Raw genomic sequence first — 23795 nt, forward strand, 5'->3', positions numbered from 1 at the left:
TCTTCACAGTGTTGCCCACTCATCTCTCCTGGAATTCATTCACGCTTCCTGTCACATGTCACCTCCTCAGGGAAGCCGCTATAGGCTGAATGACTGCATCCCCTCAAAATTCATATATTAAAATCCTAGAGCCCTAGTCCCTGTTCAAAGCCCTCATGAATGAGATCAGTGCCCTTATACAAGCAGCCCAGAAAGCTCCTTTGCCCCTTCTACCACGTGAGCTTACAACGAAAAGACAGCCTTCTAGGAAGTGGGTGCTCACCAGACACTGACTCTGTCGGCACCACGATCTGGGACATCTCAGTCTCCATAACTGTGAAATATAAGTTTCTGCTGTTTAGAAGCCACAGAGTCTGTGGTATTTTATTATAGCAGCCCAAATGGACTAAGACAGATGCCTACTGCAACCTTCTAAAATGTCCCCACCTGCAACATTCTGTTACCCAGCTTTATTTTATACCACCTGACAAATAATTATTTGTTTATTGTCTATCTCCCATCAGAGTCTGTGTTTTCTATTCACTGCTTTTTCTTTAGCACTTAGACAGAGCCTAGATGCTCAAGACATATTTGTTGAATGAAGAAATAAATGCACGCATGAATGATGGGCGCTGTGATGGATTTGAGGGTTACTTTCGGGGAATGCACAACCTAATGGAAGGAACAGACACATAAAATGTGCAATATAGCATGATAATTGTTATACCAGAAGAGTATAAGGCATATGGGTGACCTAAAGAAGGGGTGGATAGATTAGGGATGCTGTCACAGAGGAAGAGTTACTTCAGCTGGGTCTTGAAGGATGCAGAAGAGTTCATTGGGTAAGGAGAAATAAAGAAAAGCCTAGAAAGAGGGAATAGCATGTGCAAAGGAGACAAAATCCCTCATGTCCTTGAGTAGTTCAAAAGGAGTGGAGCAAAGAGGGTGTAAGGGAGGAAGATCTATACTACAAGAAAATCAGCAGCACTGTTCTCCAAGAGAGTGACTAAAATCACACCAGTGCCTGCTAGCCTCCCTGCTTCTCTCCAGGGAATCTTCATTGTCCTGCACCTCCAGCGCAGGTGTCTAGGCCTAAGAGCAACGAGTTGCTAGCCTACGGGTGTTCTGCTCACTCTCTTCTAAGGAAAATGTCAAGAGTGCAAAATAGCAGAATAGAAAACCCAGAAATAAACCCACAACTATATGGTCAATTGATCTTCTACAAAGCAGGAAAGAACATGCAATGGGAAAAAGAAATCTCTTCAACAAATGGTGTTGGGAAAACTGGACAGCCACATGTCAAAGAATGAAACTGACCACTTTCTGTCACCACACACAAAAATAAATTTAAAATGGATGCAAGACCTAAATGTGAGACATGAAACCATCAAAATCCTAGAAGAGAGCACAGACACAATAACTTCTTTGACATCGGCCACAGCAACTTCTTTCAAGATAGGTCTCCTAAGGCAAGGGAAACAAAAGCAAAAATAAAATACTGGGACTATATAAAAATAAAAAGCTTCTACACAGCAAAGGGAACAATCAACAAAACTAAAAGGAAACCTACGGAGTAGAAGATATTTGCAAATGACATATCCAATAAAGTGCTAGTATACAAAATAGAGAGAGAACTGAGACAACTCAACACCCAAAAAGCCCCAGATAATCCAATTTAAAAATGGGCAGAAGACATGAACAGACTTTTTCCAAAAAAGACACACAGAGGCCAACAGACACTAAAAAGATGCTCATCATCACTTACCGTCTGGGAAATGCAAATCAAAACTACAATGAGATATCACCCCACACCTTTCAGAATGGCTAAGATCAACAACACAAGAAACAACAGGTTTTGATGAGGATGTGGAGAAAAAGGAACCCTCATGCACTGTTGGTGGGAATGCAAACTGCTGCAGCCACTGTGGAAAACAGCATGGAGTTTCCTCAGAAAGTTAAAAATAGAACTACCCTACAGTCCAGCAATCACACTGCCAGGGCTTTACCCAAAGAATATAAGAACACAAATCCAAAGGGATACATGCATCCCTATGTTTATAGCAGCATTATTTACAATAGCCAAGATATGGAAGCAGTCCAAGTGTCCATCAATTGATGAATGGATCAAGAAGATATGATATATATATATCACATCTGAATACTATTCAGCCATAGAAAAGAATGACATATTGCCATTTACAACAACATGAATGGAGCTAGAGAGTATTATGCTAAGTGAAATAAGTCAGTCAGGAAATGACAAATACCATATAATTTCACTCATAGGCAGAATATAAGAAACAAAACAAACGAACAAAGGGGAAAGAGAGAGAGAGAGAAACCAAGAAACAGACTTAAACCGTAGAGAACAAACCAATGGTTTACCAGAGGGCAGATGAGTGGGGGGATGGGTGAAATAGGTGATGGGGATTCAGGAGTATGCTTGGTGTGATGAGCACAGGATGATGTATGGAAGTGTAGAATCACTATATTGTGCACCTGAAACTAATATAACACTGTATCTTAACTATCTGGAATTTAAATAAAAACTTTTTTAAAAGAGTGTAAAATAGGGACACTGAAATGAAAGGTCATCATCTTACGCTTTGCTTGAGGAGTCAGCAGCCTCTGACCAGGATCAGCACCTCTGCTGCCTTAGGGACAAAGTTGAGGCAGGGGGGTCAGGAGGGAGATGGCCTCTACCGGTCTTTGCTCAGGCTTGGGAAGCTTGTGTTCAAGCTGAAATTTGGAGCCACATGATCTCTTTCCTGGGTCCACTCTCCCTCCAGAAGATTAGTACCCATCCATAGCAATCTGCCTCTTCTTTGATATTCTGAGGCTGATTCTATAGTCATGAAAAAAACATCCTCCCATTAACCACGAGGAAACAAAGCACAGAGGTGAAAGTAGGAGTTATGTGTCTGTGCCAGAAACGAGGAATACATTAGGACCAAACTAAAGGAAGAGAGTCACACCATGTTGCTACAGGGGAGGGCACAGACAAGACGGAGAACATGGCACTGACGGTTTGTGCATGCTTGAACTATATTGTAAATTGTTTATTACCAATCATATAATTTGCTGTTACCTGTTAAAACTCTTGAAACCGTGATCTCAAAAGTTAGAAAAGAAGAACTTAGAAGAGATTTGAAAAGCGTCTATCTTTGCTGGAAACATTTCTGTGTTAATTTAATGTGCTTGAAATCAAAAAGCGTACAGGATGAGGAAAGAAATCTGAGGGGGGGGGGAGGAATTCAGATTACCCTGAATTGCCCAGATCTTACATTTGCCAGGGAGATCCAAAGCAGACCCTGGCCTCCGGAGTTTTCCAGCATCTGCCCATACAAGCACATATGGGGTTTTACCATTGGCTAGAAAAACACTTGTAAGTTCACCCATCAATAGCTTTCCTTGAGCGGCTAAGGAAACATCCTAACAGCACTTCTCTGTACTCTTCCTTAATAATGCAAGTTGCCTAAAAATGCTTACCTTCCTATCCTTAGTCCAAGTTGTCATTCATTCAGAACAACTGGGAGTTCAACTTCACTTAATATACTCCCCAAAACATAAGGCTCTGCTTCTCAGGGCAAGGAGACCAAGAATGTGATGGAATTTAGAGGAAGGAAACAGCGAGGAACAGCTGTTGACCAAATGAACAAGGGCAGGGATGATATGAGAACAATAATGATAGTATGACCTTGTATTTCAAAAGCACCTTTCGGCAAAAGGCTCGAAGTACTGTGTAGATTATGCAGATTTTGTCTCTTAATCCTCGGTGATCGAAAAAAAATTAGATTCATTCTTATTAACGTGTATTTCCATAGCTACCCACAAATATTTTGGCTGTTTCTATTTGCTGTGTCTGTAAGTGCAATTAATTTCTTCATTGAGCAGTATCGGGAAATCCCATTAACTTCTCAGCTTCTTCAGTTGCACAGGGTGATGTTTTCCGTAACGTCGGGCAGTAGCTTTTCTCTTCTTTTGCCATGTTTCTGGCTTCACTGTACTTTGTTGTACTTGTCTGAGTCCAGGTTAGCATGTGTGTCTTGCCCTTTCAATCATCAGAACTTGCCTACAAACTCTGCCCCGCAGTTCCATTCACCACCATCAAACTTGCACCCTCCTGATATCATAACCTCTGTGATTCTCTTCTATGTGACTGTTTTAATGAATGGCATTCCATTTACATGGCTGTGTAGTCATTTTTTTAAAATTTCTTGACAACAGGTACACATCAACCTGATTTTTCTCTTCATTCTCCATAATGTAACTTAAGACACGTCTTTTCTCCCACCTTCCTGAACTTGACAGTGCCATGTGACCAACAGCTTCATCACAGGTTTCTCCCCAGGTAGTTCTATATATTCTGTCTGGACATCTCCTTAAATCCTCCTTTTTTACGTAGTAGAAGTCTTTCTCTAAAAATTCGTTTTAGTCTAATGTGGTTTCGTCTGATGCATATTAGTTGGAATCAAAGATCTTAGAAGTGAAAGAGGGCCCCTCGATTTTTTATCTATCCCTCTGCCTTTAAGAAGATACATACTGCTTTCACGAACAGGTGGCCCCACTGAAGTCCAGAGAAGGGACTTGTTTATGGCCACACCTCTATTAAGGAAGCAGAAGCTGGACCCCTGCTCCCCAGTTGAGGAACAGTGGGAGACTGGAAAAGGCAGTTGGCCCTGGAGAAGGGAAGTCTCTGAGTCGGTAAAGTAATCAATTGGTACCTGGATGGAGAAGTTACCAGTGCTTGGACTCAAATCTATAACACTTAAGGAATATTAATAACAACCACTGAAGAGCTATGTAGGAATGAAAATTACGGAAGAATGGAATTATGCTCAACAACTAATGTTCCAATCATCTAATGTTCCGATAATCTAATGCTGCACAACAAACTACCCCAAAACTTAGGGGTTTCAAACAATATTTTGCTCACAAATCTGCAATCCAGGCAGAGCTCTGCAGGGACAACTCATCTCCACTCCCTCCAGGTTAGCTGGGATTGCTCACAGTCTGAGAGTTAGAATCATCTGAAGGCCTACTCAACTCAGACATGTGGAGGACAGAATATGGGGCTGCCAGGGCTCCATCCAGAGACATCACTCTGTACCTCCATGTGACTTCTCCATATGGACCTTTCAGCATGGCAGCGGCAGGATAGTCAAACTTCTTACATAGAAGCTCATTGCTCCCAAGGGATGTAGCTCAAGAAAGAGAGTCAGGTGGAAGCCTTTTATGAAGTCATACAGCATCACTTCTGCCACATTCTCCTGGGCAAGGCGATTACAAAGTGCCGTTGAAAACCGACCTCTGTGCTCTGGGGCCAAAGTATGTACCACGAAGACAGATTTTACACATAGTAATAAACTTTGCCAGGCAAAAGAGGCTGCAGCAGGCTAATGCCTCCAGGACTGCAAACCCACCCACAGTAAAAGGCTGAGGGGTTTTATAAGAAAAAACAGGATCTGGGTGGTTTCAGTAGGAAACTGGTACTTGCTGCCAGCCGCGTTCGTTATGTCTTCAAGCTGGTCTCATGACTAGCGCTGGCCATCCCTGCCTTGTTACTACATATACACTGAGATCATCGAGATGTCAATATTGACACCGCATTCTTGGAACAAAGGATTCTACAGAAAAATAAGTGAAAGGGAGGAGGAGGCTCCAAGAATTAGGAAGAGAAACGTCTGTTTAGTTTGATGTCAAGCCTTGCTGAAGCACTAGTGTGTCCATCTTGATTTCCAGCCCTCTTTATGTTTCTATAGCGGTTTCAGAATGTCTTCCCAGAGGCAAGGATATAGACACCCCCTCTCTCGATGGATGAGTGTCAACATCATATTGCAAGAAGAGTACATGGGATGAGATCTATATCAGAGCAGCTGTCTTTGGAAAACACAATCTGCCACAACTGAAAACCACGGGATTACCAAACCATTGAAACAGCCCTTGAAAAGGCCATCCGTTTGTCACTAACAAAACTCATTCTGCAAGATGAGCTCAAACGTAATTGTCCCATCCTTTTGGAATTCCTCTTCGATGTCCCCCAGCTTCCATAGCCCTTCGTAAATATGCCCACTCTGCCATCAGGATGTTCTATTTTCAAAACATGATTGTAATCAGGCAGGTACTATCAACCTGTCAATTAGCCAAACTTCTTTTTCAAATCAATCAGTATAGCATAGGAAACATCACAATTTAAAAGAGTCTTCAGACTGATGGGGAAGTGACCCCTCAGGGGAGCCACAAGTGGTACTTTGCATAGAAAACAGAGCAGAGAGAAAACATCAGCAATTCTGAGAAAAACTGACATCAAAGAAAAAAAATATATATATATATACACATATATACGTATGTATTTGTCCTACATTAAAGGTAGAAGGTATAGCAGTACAGTAAACGTCAAAACAACCTTGAGAATGAAGCAGCTGGGATGGAAGCATAGCCTAAAGCAGTGTTCTCCAACCTCACCTGCATCAGAATCACTTGGAGAGCCTGTCGAAACACCCCCAGAGCTGCTGACCCAGCAGGTCTGGGTCGGGCCTGAGAATCTGCATTTCTCACGAGTTCCGGGACGCCGCTGTTTGTGGTCTGGCACCACGCTTTAAGAACCACTAGCCTAAAGGTTTTTAGACCTGGAAGTAGTGGCCACAGCTGAAGCCCTGGCAAGGATGAAGGAACCAGAAGCGCCACAAGAGTGGTGGGCGGGGAAGATGACCCACGGGACGGAAGTGGCCTGATTTTAACAGACCCCATTTCTCCTGTTGGTCCCCCTGCAGGCCCGAGCACGCTCCGGCCATTGCACCGCGAGCCCGTTCCCCGCCCAAGGCTGACTCCGCCGCGCCGCTGCAGCCGCGGTAGCGACGCGCCCCCTCCCGACCGTCCCGGGTAATGTCATCCGAGAACGCACCCTCAGGCGGCCGGCCGAGGTGGGCGGGGCTAACCTCCCTTCGTGAGGCTGTTGGGAGAACGGACCTCGGAGATCCGAGTCCCCGCCCCCGAGCCGTGATTGGTCAACGCCGCCCGAGCGCGGTGACGTGAGGCCGGGGCGGAAAGTTTGTTTGAAGAGCGCGAGAGCTGGCAAGTCCAGGGTCTGCTACGTCCGGGAAAGGCCTTAAGATTGTTCTGCTGCCAGGTGCTCCTTGGGAAACGGGGGCTGCTTCCTCACGACTTTTCGGTACTAGCTGCGTGTTACGTCGGAGTGCCTCTCTGCCTCCCTGGTGCTCAGGTGAGCGTCCGAGTGGAACCTCTGGTAGTGTGTGTGTTGGGGGAGGGGATTAATGTGCTCCTGGCCCCCAGACAGGAGAGGAGCGGGAGGAGTATGCTCTGTTTCCCCAGTGCTCCGAGGACAGCCTCTCGTTCCCACCACCCACCTTCTTAGCATTTGGGATCACTGGTCTGATGGTGCTGGGCCTCGTGGCTCTGGCTGATTAGTTCTCGCAACAAGTTAAAAGTACCTAATGTGAGTTAAGCACAGGTAATTATGTCCCAGTACTTACGAGTGCCGGGAACAAAGCAGATGCGTGATTCCTATTTGAACTGAAGTGAACACAGCCCCTAAGGAAAGGACTCTACCAGGAAGACAGGTATTACGTGGCGTGACAGATGCTCAGTCGAGGGGTATGGGGAAACACTTTTAAGGGGTGACCTCTTTGAAAAACTGATATCTGACCCACGTTTTGAAGGAAGAGGCAAAGAATTGAAAAGAATCAAAGCCTGTGAATTGACTGGCGACTGCTAGTGAGCCTCTACAACACCCGCGGTAGATAGACAGTTGCCTATTCTTGCAAATAAATGGAAACCACACTGCAGGGTATTGGTTCTTTTATTTTCATTAGGTACCGGTTTCAGAGAACATGACGGAGGAACTGGACCTCACAGGACAGGACTCTGATGTGGGTAGTGAAGAGGTGGTCCTAACTCCTGCAGAGCTCATTGAAAGACTGGAGCGGGTAAGCATTAATAATAGTGGTTATTTCACAGAGTCATTGTGAGGGGTAAATGAGATAATATATGTAGAATGCTTGCTTAGCATATTAGACCCACGATAAGCACTCAGTGTTAACTATGAGGAGTAATAATCCTTACAACAACCCAATGAGGCAAGTATTACTGCCCAACATGAACCAAGTCTCTTTGACTCCAAAATATCTGCTCTTAATGTACTACACCTGCTGCCTTATTCTTGCCTTCTCTCTTTAACAGCCCCTTTCTGGAATTCTCTGTTTGTTACTCTAGTATTCTTCATTCTGTCCTACCATGCATGTCATCATGAGTGACAAAAGGAAGATAATTTTAAAATTATATCTTATATGATAATTCTTACTGTATGAGTAATTCTTCATTTGTATTTATAACACAGACCTTTCTGAAAAGCTGGTGAAAACTGGCCCTTTTTCCCAGAATAATGTATGTATACACACACATCCAGAAATTTTGCATGTAATTTCGGGAGATTCACAGACACCCTGAAATCTGCCCACCTAGTTTAAGAGCCTCTGCTTTATTAGGAAAGGATTCATGAAACAAAAGTCCTAAAGCACAAAGCATAAAGGAAAAAGTGGATACATTCAACTACGTTAAACTTGAGAACTTTTGTTTTTACACCTTGATGACAGTAAAAAGACATGCTGCAAAACTGGGAGAAAATATTTGCAATATTAGTATCCACACTATATAAACCAACTTTACAAACTACCCAGTAGAAAAAAATGAAGTCTTTTTTTTTTTTTTTTTTTTTTTTTAAGGTTTTATCCATTTGACAGAGAGAGACACAGTGAGAGAGGGAACACAAGCAGGGGGAGAGGGAGAGGGAGAAGCAGGCCTCCCGCCGAGCAGGGAGCCCGATGCGGGGCTCGATCCCAGGACCCCGGGATCATGACCCGAGCCGAAGGCAGACGCCCAACAACTGAGGTGTCTGCCTTCGGCTCGGGTCATGATCCCGAGCCGAAGGCAGGCGCCCAAAAAAATGAAGTCTTAACAGGCATCTCCCAGAAGTGGAAACCAGGATGGCTTACTGGCCATCATATGGAAAAGATGTTCAATCTTTTTAGTAATCAGGAACATAAAAATTTAAATCCCAAGGAGATACCACTTCATACCCATCAGATAGGCAAAAATGAAAAAGGTGAACAATATAAAGCAACATATAAATAAAACAACATAAAGGATTGTGGAGCCATTTGCACACTTGTTTACTCTGGTGAATTGGTATACTTTGAAAAATAATTTTGTTATTGTCTTATCAAGTTGAAGGCACACGTATCTTGTGTCCCAGGCTTTCTACTCCCAGTTACATACCCTAGAAAAAACTTCCAGGAGGCATGCACAAAATGTTCATAGTATTGCTTGCAACAGTTAAAAACCAAAAGTGACCCAAATATTTGTCAACAATAAAATAAAAATTACAATCTATACACACAATGAGAAAAAAAAACAGCAATAAAATGAATGAAAGATAGCTCCTGCAACAACATGGATGACTGTCAAGAGCATGGTGTAGAACAATAAAAAATAAGTTTCTGGGCGCCTGGGTGGCTCAGTTGGTTAAGCGACTGCCTTCGGCTCAGGTCATGATCCTGGAGTCCTGGGATCGAGTCCCACATCGGGCTCCCTGCTCGGCAGGGAGTCTGCTTCTCCCTCTGACCCTCCTTCCTCTCATGATCTCTGTCTCTCATTCTCTCTGTCTCAAATAAATAAATAAAATCTTAAAAAAAAAAAAAAAAAATAATAAGTTTCTGAAGAAACCACTTATGCTAAGCTCAAGCACTTGCAAAACTGTTCGAGGCAGAGCTCATGGCACATGCTGGTATGCTGCAGTGCGTCACAATGTTGACATCTGTCCTCTGGGACAGGGGGAGCCCCCAGACTGGTTGCCTCTCGTGGCCATGAGGGGCTCCTTGGAAGGCAGCACAGCCTCAGCTTGGCAGTGGGTGAGCAGGAGTTACATCTCGAGCCTGAAGCTCTGTTGCAGTGCCCTGAGTGCAGCCGAAGAGTTGGTCCATAGCCTGGACAGCTTCTGTGGCCGGAGCATAGCCTGAGGAGCCACCTGACAGGGCCCCTGATAATCACAGCTCCAGGAGCAGATAGAGGATACTCATGAATGCCTGTTAAAAAAATGATTTAAGGGGCGCCTGGGTGGCTCAGTCGTTAAGCGTCTGCCTTCGGCTCAGGTCATGGTCCCAGGGTCCTGGGATCGAGCCCCACATCGGGCTCCCTGCTCCGCGGGAAGCCTGCTTCTCCTTCTCCTACTCCCCCTGCTTGTGTTACCTCTCTCGCTGTGTGTCTCTCTGTCAAATAAATAAAATCTTTAAAAAAGAAATTTTTTTAAATGATTTAAAAGTTATTACCTACAGTGCAAAGTTTCTCACTTTAATAATTGTATTCGTTTGCTAAGGCTGTATAATGAAGCATCACAGACTGGGTGGATTAAACAACAGACATGTATTTTCTCAACTCTGGATGCTGGAAGTCTGAAATCAAGGTGCTAGCACCGTAGGTTTCTTCTGAGGCTTCTCTCTTGGGCTTGTAGATGGCCATGTTCTCCCTTGTCTTCACATGGTCTTCCATGTGTGTCTGTGTTCAAATTTCCTCCTCTTAGAAGGACACCAGTCTGGGGTGCCTGGGTGGCTCAGTCGTTAAGCATCTGCCTTCGGCTCAGGTCGTGATCCCAGGGTCCTGGGATGGAGCCCCGATTCGGCGGGCTCCCTGCTCAGCGGGAAGCCTGCTTCTCCCTCTCCCACTCCCCTTGCTTGTGTTCCCTCTCTCACTGTGTCTCTCTCTGTCAAACAAATAAAATCTTTAATTAAAAAAAAAAAGGAAGAAGAAGGAGGACACCAGTCATTGAATTAGAGCCCACCTAATGATCTCCTTTTAACTTAATTACCTCTTTAAAGACCCTGTTTCCAAATGCAGGCACATGTTGAGGTGCTAGGAATTAGGACTTCAACATACAAATTGGGAGTAGAGAGGAACACAGTTTAGCCCATAACAATGAACAGATTGTCATTAAAAATTTGGATCAGGAATCAGATGTAGCTATTTCAAGCATAGAACCTGATTATTTAAAAAAAAAAAAAAAAACCATGGATTTAAATGCAAGTTTCTCACTAAATATTTTGAAAACATTTTGTTTGAAAGTTTTATAATAATATAAATTTTTCCTAATGTTTTAAAATTTTTACCAAAATAATTTCATAATGTCAATGAGAGATCCCCCTCAAATCTACCCCATTTTACCCCAGTGTACCCAACAAGTGCTATCATTTTCTTTGAAATCACTGGGAATCATTATGTAGAAATACAAACAAATGTAGTGAGACTATAGAAAATTAAATACTAACATCAGGCTAATGATTACCTTTGAAGAAGGAGGAAGACACAGGGACTTTTAAAATAATGATAGGACTTGTTAAGTTATGTGTACACAGGGATTTATCTCTCTATTCATGTTATATGTAATAAATATTTCTGTACCTATTCAGTATTTAATAAGATCAGTTAAAAAGAAAAACTCCTGCTTTGTAAGTCCTCTATGACAGTTCAGTCTTTTCTCATTTGTAATGCTCCTTGAAAATACAGAATTTTCTTTCTCGTTAACTTTTACAGCACTAATATAGGAGCTTGAGCCCGTGGAAAAAAAATTTATGATAGTAGCAATACCTACTATTTAATAATATGTCTTCATGGTGATAATTGGAGACACAGAGACTCAAGGATGTTGAAAGGAATAAAGTGAGCCTGATTGCCATGTAATTCTGAGCTTTGCTTGAAACTAACTGTAATTGAAAGACAAGATTAGTTTTCGTCAGTCACCTGTGGATATTTCAGTTCTCTAAGCCTTGGTAATTTCTGAAATGTACCAAATATCTGGGCCTGAGTCATAAATTAAGGATTTAACCTCTTGTTCCAAAACTATTTAATAGTTGATCCTTTTATATTATGATCCTTTATACTCTTAGGCAGTTAGTAAATAATCTGTGTTTTCTCATTAATAAGATAAGGATAATTGTATCCATTCCTCTCATATTATAATAATGAATGAAAAAATATTTGTAAAGTACTCTAAGCTTCCCAAATGAGATGTGTAGATATAGGTTACTTCATCTCTCAAAATAGAAGGGTGCTGGTGCCCCCCTCGTGGGAAATGGCCCGTGAAGTCGTAGGAACGTGTTGATGCTATTTGGTGAAAGGTACTGTTTGAACACCAGGTGGTGTTGCTCTCACTAGTAGGCATCATACTGGCAACATTTTTTTTTTTTTTTAAATAAATGGTATTAGGGAACTGCAGAGGCAAACTGACAAAATTTTTGAAGTGAACAGTGATTTTTTTTGCAATTTTGGTTAAATATAAAATTGTAAGCACAGCCTTCCCACTAAAAGAAATAGAAAAGCCATCATAAACATAGCTTGTTTACAAAGCATTTCCAGTATTTCCAACTCATAGGCAAATAATTTTCTTTGCCGGAAATAGCTGTGATTTTCACGGGATATGTACGAACTCACAGGGTTATTTTGCTCCATTGTGAATGATACTGATATATATATATTTGGCGGGGGACATTGTGTTTTAGGCCTGGATGAATGAAAAGTTTGCCCCTGAGCTGCTGGAAAGCAAGTCTGAGATTGTAGAGTGTGTCATGGAACAGCTAGATCACATGGTAAGAGTTGCTTATCTCGGGATTACAAAGGAGGAGAACTTTAAAAGGGTTTTGTCAGCATAGTGAGAGGTTGAAGTATGATACCAAATCTGTTTTGTTTGGCCCAGCCTAATGGTTTTTTTTTAATATTGAATTAGTTACCTGCGTTTATAAAGCATGAGCATTCCTATGACTATCTGCACATCAGCTTCCCCTGAAAAGTCTAAAACCCTGTCAATACTGGGCCCATGTTTCTATTAGAGAACAGCTGACCAGAGCAGGGTAAGGGCCACCCCCTTTCATGTGCTCTGTTCCCCACAGTCCCTACCTACCCACCTTTCTCAGATAGCTTGCCTGCCTAGCCCCCATAGACGCTTGAGTTTGTGGCCTTTGGCTTAGATGGGCTGGGCTTAAGTCATTATTACCCTCAGAGTAGCTTTACAACATTGGTATTTTGCAGTTTCTCAATTGGTGATTTAACACTGCCCTTAGACATGTCTTCTGTCTGCTATATTATCTCCTTTACAATTGGGCTGGAGTTCTTCTAGGCCCTTCCCACTCACCATATTCAGATTCTATTCAGATGGTTGTTTTCTAAAAGTAAATGAGTATTGTTTGAACTTTTTATAATGAGGCTGTAGTTTTTTGGTTCTCCTTTGACCTAAGTGTAGTCTTCGAATGCTCAACATTGCCGGTGATGGTGGTCCCTGTGCAGCTGTGCAGACTGAACGAGAAACGTCCTTCTTCTGAATACCATGTTTTTTATATACTTCATTTTCTCTTTTAATAGGAAGAAAATCTCAGGAGAGCCAAGAAGGGGGATCTGAAGGTCAGTATCCATCGAATGGAGATGGAGAGGATCCGCTATGTCCTTAGCAGCTACTTGCGGTGTCGGCTCATGAAGGTTTGACACGGAGATACCTATAGTTAGCGTTAAGGCAATGCAGTGTGTAATATGGACTGAGCGTCTTGGGGAGACATCGGGCTGGGGCCTGGGAGAATCCAGGGCCTGAAGATGCTGCAAAGCCCCAATATCAGGGTAGCTAAAGAATAAGGAGGGCAAGAGATTATTCTGGAGAAGCCTAGATGGAACATACATTGCACACCTCCGGGGACATATTTGTAGTCTTTGTCTGCTGTGTGAAAGGTGCCCCTGGAATTACAGCACAGCGGTGCCGCAGAGTTGTTTGCGTTGGTTGACTAGGGAATACTGACCAGAGGCAAATAGTTTCAGAAATTATTTTGCAGCCATTGTGTAGCCAGTGTCAAATTGACCGTGGTAACTTGACATTCAGCCATAGTTATGAGGCCATCTAACTTATGAAAATGAAATTACAAAATGTTCTTGTTTTATATGATGTTTATTTTAACTCGGAAAGTTCTTATTTCTTTGAAGTATCTTCTCATTTGGTTCCTCTTGTTCCCTTAGTTATTACAAAATGAATACATCCTCTCCTACATGAGAGTGCGCTCAAACATCTCAACCCTTTGTTTCCATTTGCTCTCCTGGTTCTGACAAACCAAATTTATCCTTAAATCATACCACCTGCAGCTGAGTACAATATTCCATTTGTAGTTTGGCCACTTTTGTGAAAAACAGGATGATCACTTCCCTTATTCTGGATATTAAACTGTAGTAATGCCACCCAGTATCACATTAGTGTATTTCACAGACACATCACACTGTTCATTCTGCACTTGCCATGAACTCTAACCTCTGAAGTTTTTGAGTTACCATTTTCCCATCTTGTCACTATCCTATATTTGAATGGTTTGATTTTTCGACCCCTAAGTGTGGGACTTGATACTTAACCCCTCTTATGCTTCACCTTATTAAAGTGGGCCGTTTCCCTGTTCCCTGGATCCTGATCTTGTCATTTAATATATTAGCTGTCTCTAACATTTGATATCGTCACCTTACGTCAAGTTTGACAAGTATGTCATCAAAGGTCTTATCTGATTCATTAGTAGGACTGGGCCAATGACAGGAGAGTCCACCAGAGACTTCCCTACAAGTCAACATCTCTGTCTGTTGAATCAGTGTCGTTTCTTCAGCTACTTCTGAGTCTATACTGATCTATACTCTCACAGCCCGGCTTTACACTTTGCCCCCAAGGATGTCATAACAGTGGTGTCATGTGTTTTGACAAAATGGAGATTAAAAAAAAAATATGCCTCTCCACCCCACCCTCAACTACCAGGCCACTTTTTTTTTTTTTTTTTAAGTTGGATAAATCCTCTTCATGTTAACCACTTAATTTTGAGTTCACAAACCAACTCTTAAATGATCTGTTCTAATATAATGCCACATACCCATGTGAAGGCCATTAATCTGTATTTGAAGGTTCCCCACCTTCTTTGTATTTTTGGAAGTTGGGAAATCGGCCCGCCTCCGCTATTTCTCACTTCTGTGAGCGCAGTGATTCTGAGACTGTGAGACTGCTTGTGACGGAGGGCGGTTGGCGTGCGCCAGCGCAGAGCGCTTCATGCTCCGAAACACCGCACAGACGTTCATTTATCCTGGAATGTAATTGGTCCAGGCCAAAAGACATGAACTCCTTTAAGCAGATAAGGGCTCCTCTGTCTTGGCCTGGGTCCTCGTCCCACTGTCATTTCCCTACTTACATTTCCTTCCACAGAGAGCCGTAACAGCACTGACTCTGAGTGGTGGCCTGATCCCTATGCAGTTCCTGACCACTTATCTTCATGTAGCTTTTAGCGTTTTATTTTTTTTTCTGTTTTGTTTGTGTTTTTTCCTGGTAGTTCTTAGCATTTTTTCCTAGCCTTGCCTCCCTGTGGACTTCATCCTTGCTGGTTATATTCTTACAATTAAGAGTCACTGTCGTCGGGCAGCTGGGTGGCTCAGTTGGTTAAGCGTCTGCCAGGGTCCCAGGGTTCTGGGATTGAGCCCCGCATCACGCTCCTTGCTCTACTAGGAGTCTGCTTGTCCCTCTCCCCCTCCCTGCCCCTCCCCCTCGTCATGCTCTCTTTCTCTCTCAAATAAATAAATAATTTTTTTAAAAAGTCACCATTCTCTCTGTTTGTGTATTCTATATGTGTCTTCCCAGCTTTTGTACATGCTTCATCTCATAGAACAACCTGTGCAGTTGCCTAGAAATGTTAAATGATATCCCCTTCTCTCCCTCATTAATGTCATTTACAGTTACATTTTCATATTTTCTTTTATGAAAGCCTCTCATCCTTTTTAAGTGGTCTTCCTTTTTAGAGCCCTTATCTTTGCTCTGCATTCTTTGAAACCTGCCTCCTTGAAATCTTGGAAGTCTAGAAAGGGTCTTGACTGTGAAGGCTTGCCATTTTTGAAGTCAATTCTAGGTTAACCTCAACCTATTTCAGAAAATTAGTATATTTGACTCTCGAATCCTGACACATTTACACAATGCTTTTTATTTATCCTCAGATAGAGAAGTTTTTCCCTCATATCCTTGAAAAGGAGAAAACACTCCACGAGGGGGAGCTGTCTAGCCTTTCTCCAGAGGAGCTGGTCTTTGCCAAACAGTGAGTAAGCAGGACGCGTGGGGACTGCTTTCTTTCCGTGGCTTGTGAGCATGAGTTTTGGTGGTTGTCTCCATGAAGCTGATGGCTGGACCACTGTTGTGTGTCTGACAGCCTGGCGGCTCCTGCCAGGAGGGTAGTCACAGCGATTTGAGTTCCTCTCTTTCAGGTACATGGCTAACACAGAGACCTACCTCAAGAATGTTGCCTTAAAGCATATGCCTCCTAACTTACAGACGGTGGACCTCCTGAGGTCAGGTGAGCAGAGCACTCTCTTTTCAGACCTATCGTCAGGTGCCCTAGAATAAGATCTTCATCTTTACTGTCTAGCCTGGAAAAATAAATATGTAGATAAGCAAAAAAGAGAAGAGAGGATGTCGTTTGGTTTAAAAACAAACAAACAAAAAATCATTGCAGCTCCTGGGTGGCTCAGTTGGTTAAGTGTCTGACTTCCGCTCAGGTCATGATCTCAGAGTCCTGGGATCGAGCCCTGTGTTGGGCTCTGCACTCAGCAGAGAGTCTGCTTGTCCCTCTGCCCACTCCCAATCCCTACTGCTCGTGCTCGCTCTCAAATAAATAACATCTTTTTAAAAAAATCATTAAAAGCAGGTGTAAGGGTAGCCTTTTCAGCGTTACTTTTGTGGTCTTTAGCTTAGGTTGAAATTCTTATGACTGTCATTAAAAATGCAAACTCGTTCACATACGCAGTCATTCATTCCTTCAGCCGGTATCTACTGTGCATCCACACCGGGCTAGGCCCTTCTGAGCACTGAGGAGCAAAGGGGTCTGCTCTCAAGGGGCTAGCACGCTTTTCCTCACGGATTCCAGTCCATGCAGGGACCATCTAGCTACCCAGAAGGAGTCAAACAGGAGGCTAGAGACCTTCAGTGACTCCCAGTCACTTCCCGGCCACCTGGAGGAAGGGCCCCCAATATTTTCGTTGTGTGGGGCATCTCATGGAAAGAGGGGCAGGGCTAAGAGCAGGAGGAGAAAGAGAAGGCAGCGGGGGTGACACAGCCAAAGCCACCTTTGTGCTCGCCTGGCACAGTCCCCTTAACATCCTGCTGAGCCGAGGGAAGGGAATTACGGTAGTCACTCTCAACCTCGGATGAGCCAGCTGGGGACCCCCTGACATCCAGGTCAAAGTCCATACCCCTCAGTCGTTCATAGTGTGCCCTAATCCCAGCAGGACCTCATCAGGCAAAATTGCCAGACCAAATCAAACGGTTCTCCGGGGGACCGGGATCCACCTTGTTCACAGCCTAAATGTAATGCGCTGAGGCCACAAGTTCAAGTACAATTGAGCCCTGGGAATTGATCTCCCACCTAGCCTGTGCTGGGGGCCACCCTGTGACCCCCATGGCAGGTGGAAGAGTTAGGGCAGGACAGATGAGGACATGGTTCCCCAGGTGTGTCAGTCAGCTCAGGCTGCTGTAATGAAGTACCACAGACTAGAGCAAACATTTCTTCTCTGGAGGCCAGAAGTCTATGATCGAGCTGCTAGCAGGGTTGGTTTCCTCTGGGGCCTCTCCCATGGTTGCCCATCTGTGCTCGTGCACCCCTCGTGTCTCTTCCTCTTCTTTATAAGGACACCAGTCCGATTGGACTGGGCCCTACCCTGACGGTCTCATTTCAACTTAATTACCTCCTTAAAGGCCCTATTTCCAAATACATTTCCATCCTGAAGTACTGGGGTTAGGGTGTCAACATATGCATTTGTGGGGAAGGCAGGGGCAGGTGCAGCCGATAACACCAGGAGCAAGGTAAACCCATAGCAGATTTGTGGAACTCTGAGCTGGTCATTTTGGTGAACCTGCCTGAGGGAAACAAAAGGCCCGGTCCATGTCCAGTTCCGCCACTTTTTGTCTACATCTTGGAAAAAGAGGAGTGAAGCCAGGACCGCATCCCTAATCATTGCCCAGTGCTCTCGTACCTAGTTGATTAAAGCAACCATGAATCTAACTGAATTCTACTAGATGCTGGCCAACACCTCCTAAAACACATGTCACTTGTCCCAGATCCCTTCCAAGGACTAGAGCCAGGTCCCTGGAATTGGAAACTTGTAGAGGGGATCAACCTGCCTCAGTGAAATCAATCTTGCTTGGTTAGCCCAGGTGCTCTGAGTCCCCTTCAGACCTCTGGAGCATTGTAGACCCTGCGGGCAGAGTGGGGGAAGGCATGAAATCAGTCTTGCTTGGTTAGCCCAGGTGCTCTGAGTCCCCTTCAGGCCTCTGGAGCATTGTAGACCCTGCGGGCAGAGTGGGGGAAGGCATGAACCCAAGCTGGGTTTCCTGGAATAAGTAGCTGCCCAGCCAGGTCAACTGGCCCTGTGAAGTTGGAGTGTCTGTGGCAGGCCCCAGACCCTGAAGCGGCCCAAGGGACCCCCTTAGACCTTTGGAGCCAGTTATCCTGAACCCCCACCTGTGGATGAGGAAATCAAGGGCAATATGAATGCTGAGCTAGGCTTCTAGAACTGAGAGTTATCCAGTAGGTTCTCAGAACCTGCAGTTGATGGAGTCCTCTGGGTACACATGGAGCTCCAAGAAATGAAGAGCTGTCGAGCAGCCCAGCCTGGGGCCCCTCCTTACGTGCAGTGTTGGCTGGTGGTAGAAGAGGCAGCAACGTCTCACCCCGGAATCAACCAGGGAAGGACCGCTTACAGTGAAAACCTATATTCCGTCATCTGGCACTCAAGACTATCCCCATGTGACCCAATCTTTCTAATGCTCTCTCCTACTACTACTATGTATAAAAATATTTTCTCACTAGATTTATACACTCTTGTCCTCCCGAAACTGCGTGCATATTTCTGCCTTGGCCCTTGCTGTTAGCTCCCAGCCTCACTTCCCTCGTTGAGTCTGCATTGACGTCTTCCTCCCCACTTGCCTGAGGGACTGTGCTACCAGTGTGAGGCTTTATCAAATGCTGCCGGTAGCCCTTTTCAGAGTGACTGTCACGCTTCCTTGTATCTTCCACAATGTGCACATTTTACATACTTGGCGTCTGTTGAATGAGCCATTGCTTTGTGAGGCCCTGGATGGGAAGCGTGCTGTTTCTGTAAGGAGCCAGATCTCTCCTCAAGTCACCCTCCCCACAAAATGCTGTCACATCAGGGGTCCCTTAGTGCTCGCTACAGTGAATCCCAGCAGCTTTCCCAGATTGGTCTTGTTGGCTGAGCATTTTCTGACTGCATTATCGTTTCTCTGGCAGTTCCCAAACCAGATCTAGATTCATACGTGTTTCTGAGAGTGAAAGAACGACAGGAAAACATCTTGGTAGAACCAGAAACAGATGAGCAAAGGTGAGCAACATGTGACCTTGACAGTGGGAAATCTGCCTCCACTGGGGGCACCAGCTCAGCTCTGCAGACATTATTTCCTCTTTTTCAGGGACTATGTGATTGACTTGGAGGAAGGCTCGCAGCACTTGATCCGATACAAAACCATTGCACCCCTGGTTGCTTCTGGAGCAGTTCAGCTGATATAAAATCAAAAGTAAATACACAATGACAGCATGGAACCCTAAAGATAATGTGTAAGATCTCCTTACCGCTTTGTGCCTGCAGACGGCAGACTTTCCCGGCAGTGCTGTGGGTCACCTGGGCATTGAGGAGCTCAAGGCACGATTCCTAACTTGCCACACGTCCTCACTGCCATCCTAGCCACAGTCAGCAGATGGAGCCATCGCTCTGCTGATTCCGCGTGCTGGCCGCTCTGGCCGAGCCCTCTGAGACGCTCACTTTGTGCGCCTTTTTCCTTCGTGGTATTTCTTGAGCTAAGGGAAGTGAGGCAACCACAGTTCATAAACAAGCCTCGCTGCCTATGATTAGGGGGCAGTAGTTAGCCCTGACCTGAGGGTGACCGGACAGCTCTTTCACCTCCCCAGTAAGAAGAGGATAAATGCAGTAGAATAACAGAAGATGAAATATCTTCTAGATTATCTCACTGGATTGTGTGAACTAACCTTCTGGAACCTCTTGATACTGGACTTAAAACCAATTTCTGCCCTGGTGGGTACTGAGAATCACAACTAAACCAAGAAACCATTACTGAGTTTCAGTTTTGTGCCAAAAGGAGCCTCCGGCCAGTTCTCAGTTTGTAGCCTAATGAAGTATGTACTCCCTGCTGCTAACCTGCAGCCTTCCCCGAATCTCGGGCAGTTTTGCCAAGCCAACCTCCAGGCCATCTGGCCATTCTTGGCCAGGAATCTGCTAACAGCAACATTAACTATCCTATCTTGTGACCTTAGTAACAGCGTTTCTGTTTTTAGCTCTACTTTCTCAAGGGAAGCGGATGAAATTAACATGAGCAGAGAGTATCACAGTGATACCTGAAGGAAGGATGTAGAGACAGTGGAGCGGTAGAGCTCTATGCCGTCACCAGCTCCCACCATGTACGTGCCAGGCTGCACAGAAGACTTAAAGGTCTCTACAAAACCACAGAGTGCATTGCTCCATTTCCTAGGCCACCACTTTAAAGGAAGAGGGGTTTAAATCAGTTGTTTTAAGATAAAGGGGAAGTTCAATTTCAAAACCAAGTAGGAAAGGAAATGAAGTGGCTTAGTGTGACACTGACTTCACTTTTCCAGTTTGTGGTATTTTGCTCCATTGATAAGAACTCATCACGAAAGCATGAGAGATGGTTTTTCAAATAATTGCGTCATACTTCGCGTAAGCTTGTTGCTAGCAAGATGGCTCTTCCTGAGAAGTGCTGGCAGGTCCGGATCTGGGTTTTTCCAGCCACAGCAATCATGATTCAGCTGTGACCTTACAAGGTCAGCTGTTTTTACTCTGTGCTCAGGCTCCAGCAAGCAATGTGACTTTGGTGCCGTCAAACTTCCTTGTGTGAGGGCGCCTGGGTGGCTCAGTTGGTTAAGCGACTGCCTTCGGCTCAGGCCATGATCCTGGAGTCCCTGGATCGAGTCCCGCATCGGGCTCCCTGCTCGGCAGGGAGTCTGCTTCTCCCTCTGACCCTCCCCCCTCTCATGTGCTCTCTCTCATTCTCTCTCTCTCAAATAAATAAATAAAATCTTTAAAAAAAAAAAAAAAAACTTCCTTGTGTGAGGTACACAAGTTAACCATAGAGCTTTCAGAGTAAACTGTTAAGCATGCACATTGTTTATCCATTCTTAATATAACGTTCTTTAATTTTTCTTGGGAAGCTAAAATTCCAAACATTTGAAATTCTTCTAGAATTGATTTTTTTATATATTGTGGTAAAAGACACATAACATAAAATCTACCATCTTGACCGTTTCTAAGTGTACGGCTCAGTGTATTAAAGAGATTCACATTGTGCAGCCCACACCACCATCCAACTCCATAACTTTTCATCTTGTAAACCTGGAACTCTTCACCTCTTTGACAATAGCTCCCCTTTATCTCCCCTCCCCGCCAGCCCCTGAAAGCCACCATTGTACTTTCAGTCTTTATGGTTTTGACTACTCTTAAGTACCTCATATAAGTGGAATCAGAGTATTTCTCTTTTTGCGACCGGCTTATTTCACTTAGCATAGCGTCCTTGAAGTTCATCCATGTTGTACGTATTATGTGTCAGAATTTCTTCCCTTTTTTTTTTTTAAGATTTCATTTATTTGAGAGAGAGCACGAGCAGGGGGAAAGGCAGAGGGAGAGAGAAAGGGAGAAGCCAACTCTCAGCTGAGCAGGGAGCCCAACATGGGGCTTGATCCCAGGCCTCTGGGATCATGAGCTGAGCTGAAGGCAGACACTTAATCGACTGAGCCACCCAGGCGCCCCAGAATTTCTTTCCATTTTAAGGCGAATAATATCCCATTGTATATGTATAGATCACATTTGCTTATTCATTCATCTATCACTGAACAGGGTGTGTTCAACATGGGTTGCTCCACGTTTCAGCTATTAAGAATAATACTATAGGGGGGCGCCTGGGTGGCTCAGTTGGTTAAGCGACTGCTTTCGGCTCAGGTCATGATCCTGGAGTCCCGGGATCGAGTCCCGCATCGGGTTCCCTGCTCGGCGGGGAGTCTGCTTCTCCCTCTGACCCTCCCCCCTCTCATGTGCTCTCTCTCTCTCTCTCATTCTCTCTGTCTCAAATAAATAAATAAAATCTTTTAAAAAAAAAATAAATAATACTATAGGGGCACCTGGGTGGCTCAGTTGGTTAAATGTCTGCCTTGGGATCCAGCCCTGCGTCGGGTTCCCTGCTCAGCAGTGAGCGTGCTTCTCCCTCTCTTTGACCTTCCCCTCACTCATGCGCTCGCTCGCTCGGTCTCTCTCTCAAATAAATAATAAATAAATAAAAGAATAATACCATCAACATGGAAGTACAAATATCTCTTTGAGACCCTGCTTTCAATTCTGTAAACCCAGAAGTGGAATTGGATCCTATGGTAATTCTGTTTAACATTTTGGAACCATTCTAGTGTTTTCCGTGGCCACTGTACCATTTCACATTCCCCGCCAACAGTGCAGAAGTGTTCCAGTCTCCAGTTTCTCTACATCATCCCACTGTTTTCTATTTTTGTTTTATAATGACCATCCAAATGTGTGTGAGGTGGCATCTCATAGTTTTGATTTGCATTTCTCTAATTATTGGTGATGTTGAGCATCTTTCCATGTGTTTACTCGCCTTTCCTCTATCTTCTTTGGAGAAATGTCTGTTCAAGTTCTTCACCCATTTTTTAATCAGGTTGCTGGTTTTTTTGTTGTTGAGTTGTCAGAGTTCTCTATACATTCTGGTTATTAACCCCTTATCAGATTTATGATTTGCAAACATTTTCTCCCATTCTGTGGGTTGCCTTTTTACTCTGGATAGTGTCTTTTGATGTACACAACTTACAAATTTTCGTGACGTCCAGTCTGTCATTTTTTTTCTTTTGTTATCTGCGCCTTTGGTGTCATAGCCAACAAATCATCATGAAATCCACTGTCATGAAGCTTTTGTTCTATGTTTTCTTCTCAGTTTTATTGTTTTATGTCTTACATTCAGGTCCTTGATTTATTTTGAGTTAAATTTTATATATGGTGTTAGGTAAGGGTTCAACTTTTTTTTTTTGCATGTGGATATCCAGTCCCCCCTCACACGCACACACACACACACACACACACACCATTTGTTGAAAAGACTGTCCTTTTCCCATTGAATGGTCTTGGTACCCTTGTCAAAAATCATTTGACCATTTATGTGAGGGCTTGTTTCTGGGCGCTGTACTCTGTTCCATTGGTCTATATGTCTGGCTTTATGCCAATACCACACTATTTTGATTACTGTAACTTCATAGTAAGTGCATCATCAAGAAAGTATGAATCCTTCAGTTTTGTTTTTTCAAGACTGTTCTGGTTATTCAAGATTTTCCTGAGTTTACATGTGGGTTTTAGGATATATTTTTTCTATTTTTGCAAAAAATATCATTGGGATTTTGATAGAGATTGCACTGAATCTGTAGATCACTTTAGGTAGTATTGACATTTTAACAATATTAAGTCTCCTATTCCATGAGCATAGAGTGTGTGTTCATTTACTTAGGTCTTTAATTTCTTACAGCAATACTGTGTAGTTTTCATTGTACAAAGCTTTCACCTCCTTGGTTAATTCCTAAGTGTTTTATTTTTTATGATGCTATTGTAAATGGAACCATCTTTATAACTTTTCATTGTTCATGTATAGAAATGTAACTAATTTTTGTGTGTTT

At 43.8% G+C, this 23795-nt stretch overlaps 1 protein-coding gene across 2 annotated transcripts; it reads left to right on the plus strand.

Annotated features, from left to right (window-relative positions):
* The first annotated feature begins 7814 nt into the window (after positions 1–7814).
* Positions 7815–20477, plus strand: GINS4 (GINS complex subunit 4). 2 transcript variants are annotated; one of them, XM_021681535.1, is made up of 8 exons: positions 7815–7925; positions 12546–12632; positions 13402–13515; positions 16030–16127; positions 16294–16382; positions 19335–19425; positions 19514–19618; positions 20394–20477. In XM_021681535.1, exons 1-7 carry the CDS (start codon positions 7830–7832, stop codon positions 19608–19610), a joined length of 672 nt encoding a protein of 223 aa, XP_021537210.1. In that variant the 5' UTR covers positions 7815–7829; the 3' UTR covers positions 19611–19618; positions 20394–20477. The 2 variants fall into 2 exon arrangements, with proteins under 2 accessions (XP_021537210.1, XP_021537209.1); XM_021681534.1 differs by lacking the exon at positions 20394–20477 and having other exon boundaries at positions 7830–7925; positions 19514–19632.
* The last annotated feature ends 3318 nt before the right edge of the window (positions 20478–23795 follow it).

This window comes from Neomonachus schauinslandi, chromosome 2 (genome assembly GCF_002201575.2).
Source record: "Neomonachus schauinslandi chromosome 2, ASM220157v2, whole genome shotgun sequence".
Lineage (NCBI taxonomy): Eukaryota > Metazoa > Chordata > Mammalia > Carnivora > Phocidae > Neomonachus > Neomonachus schauinslandi.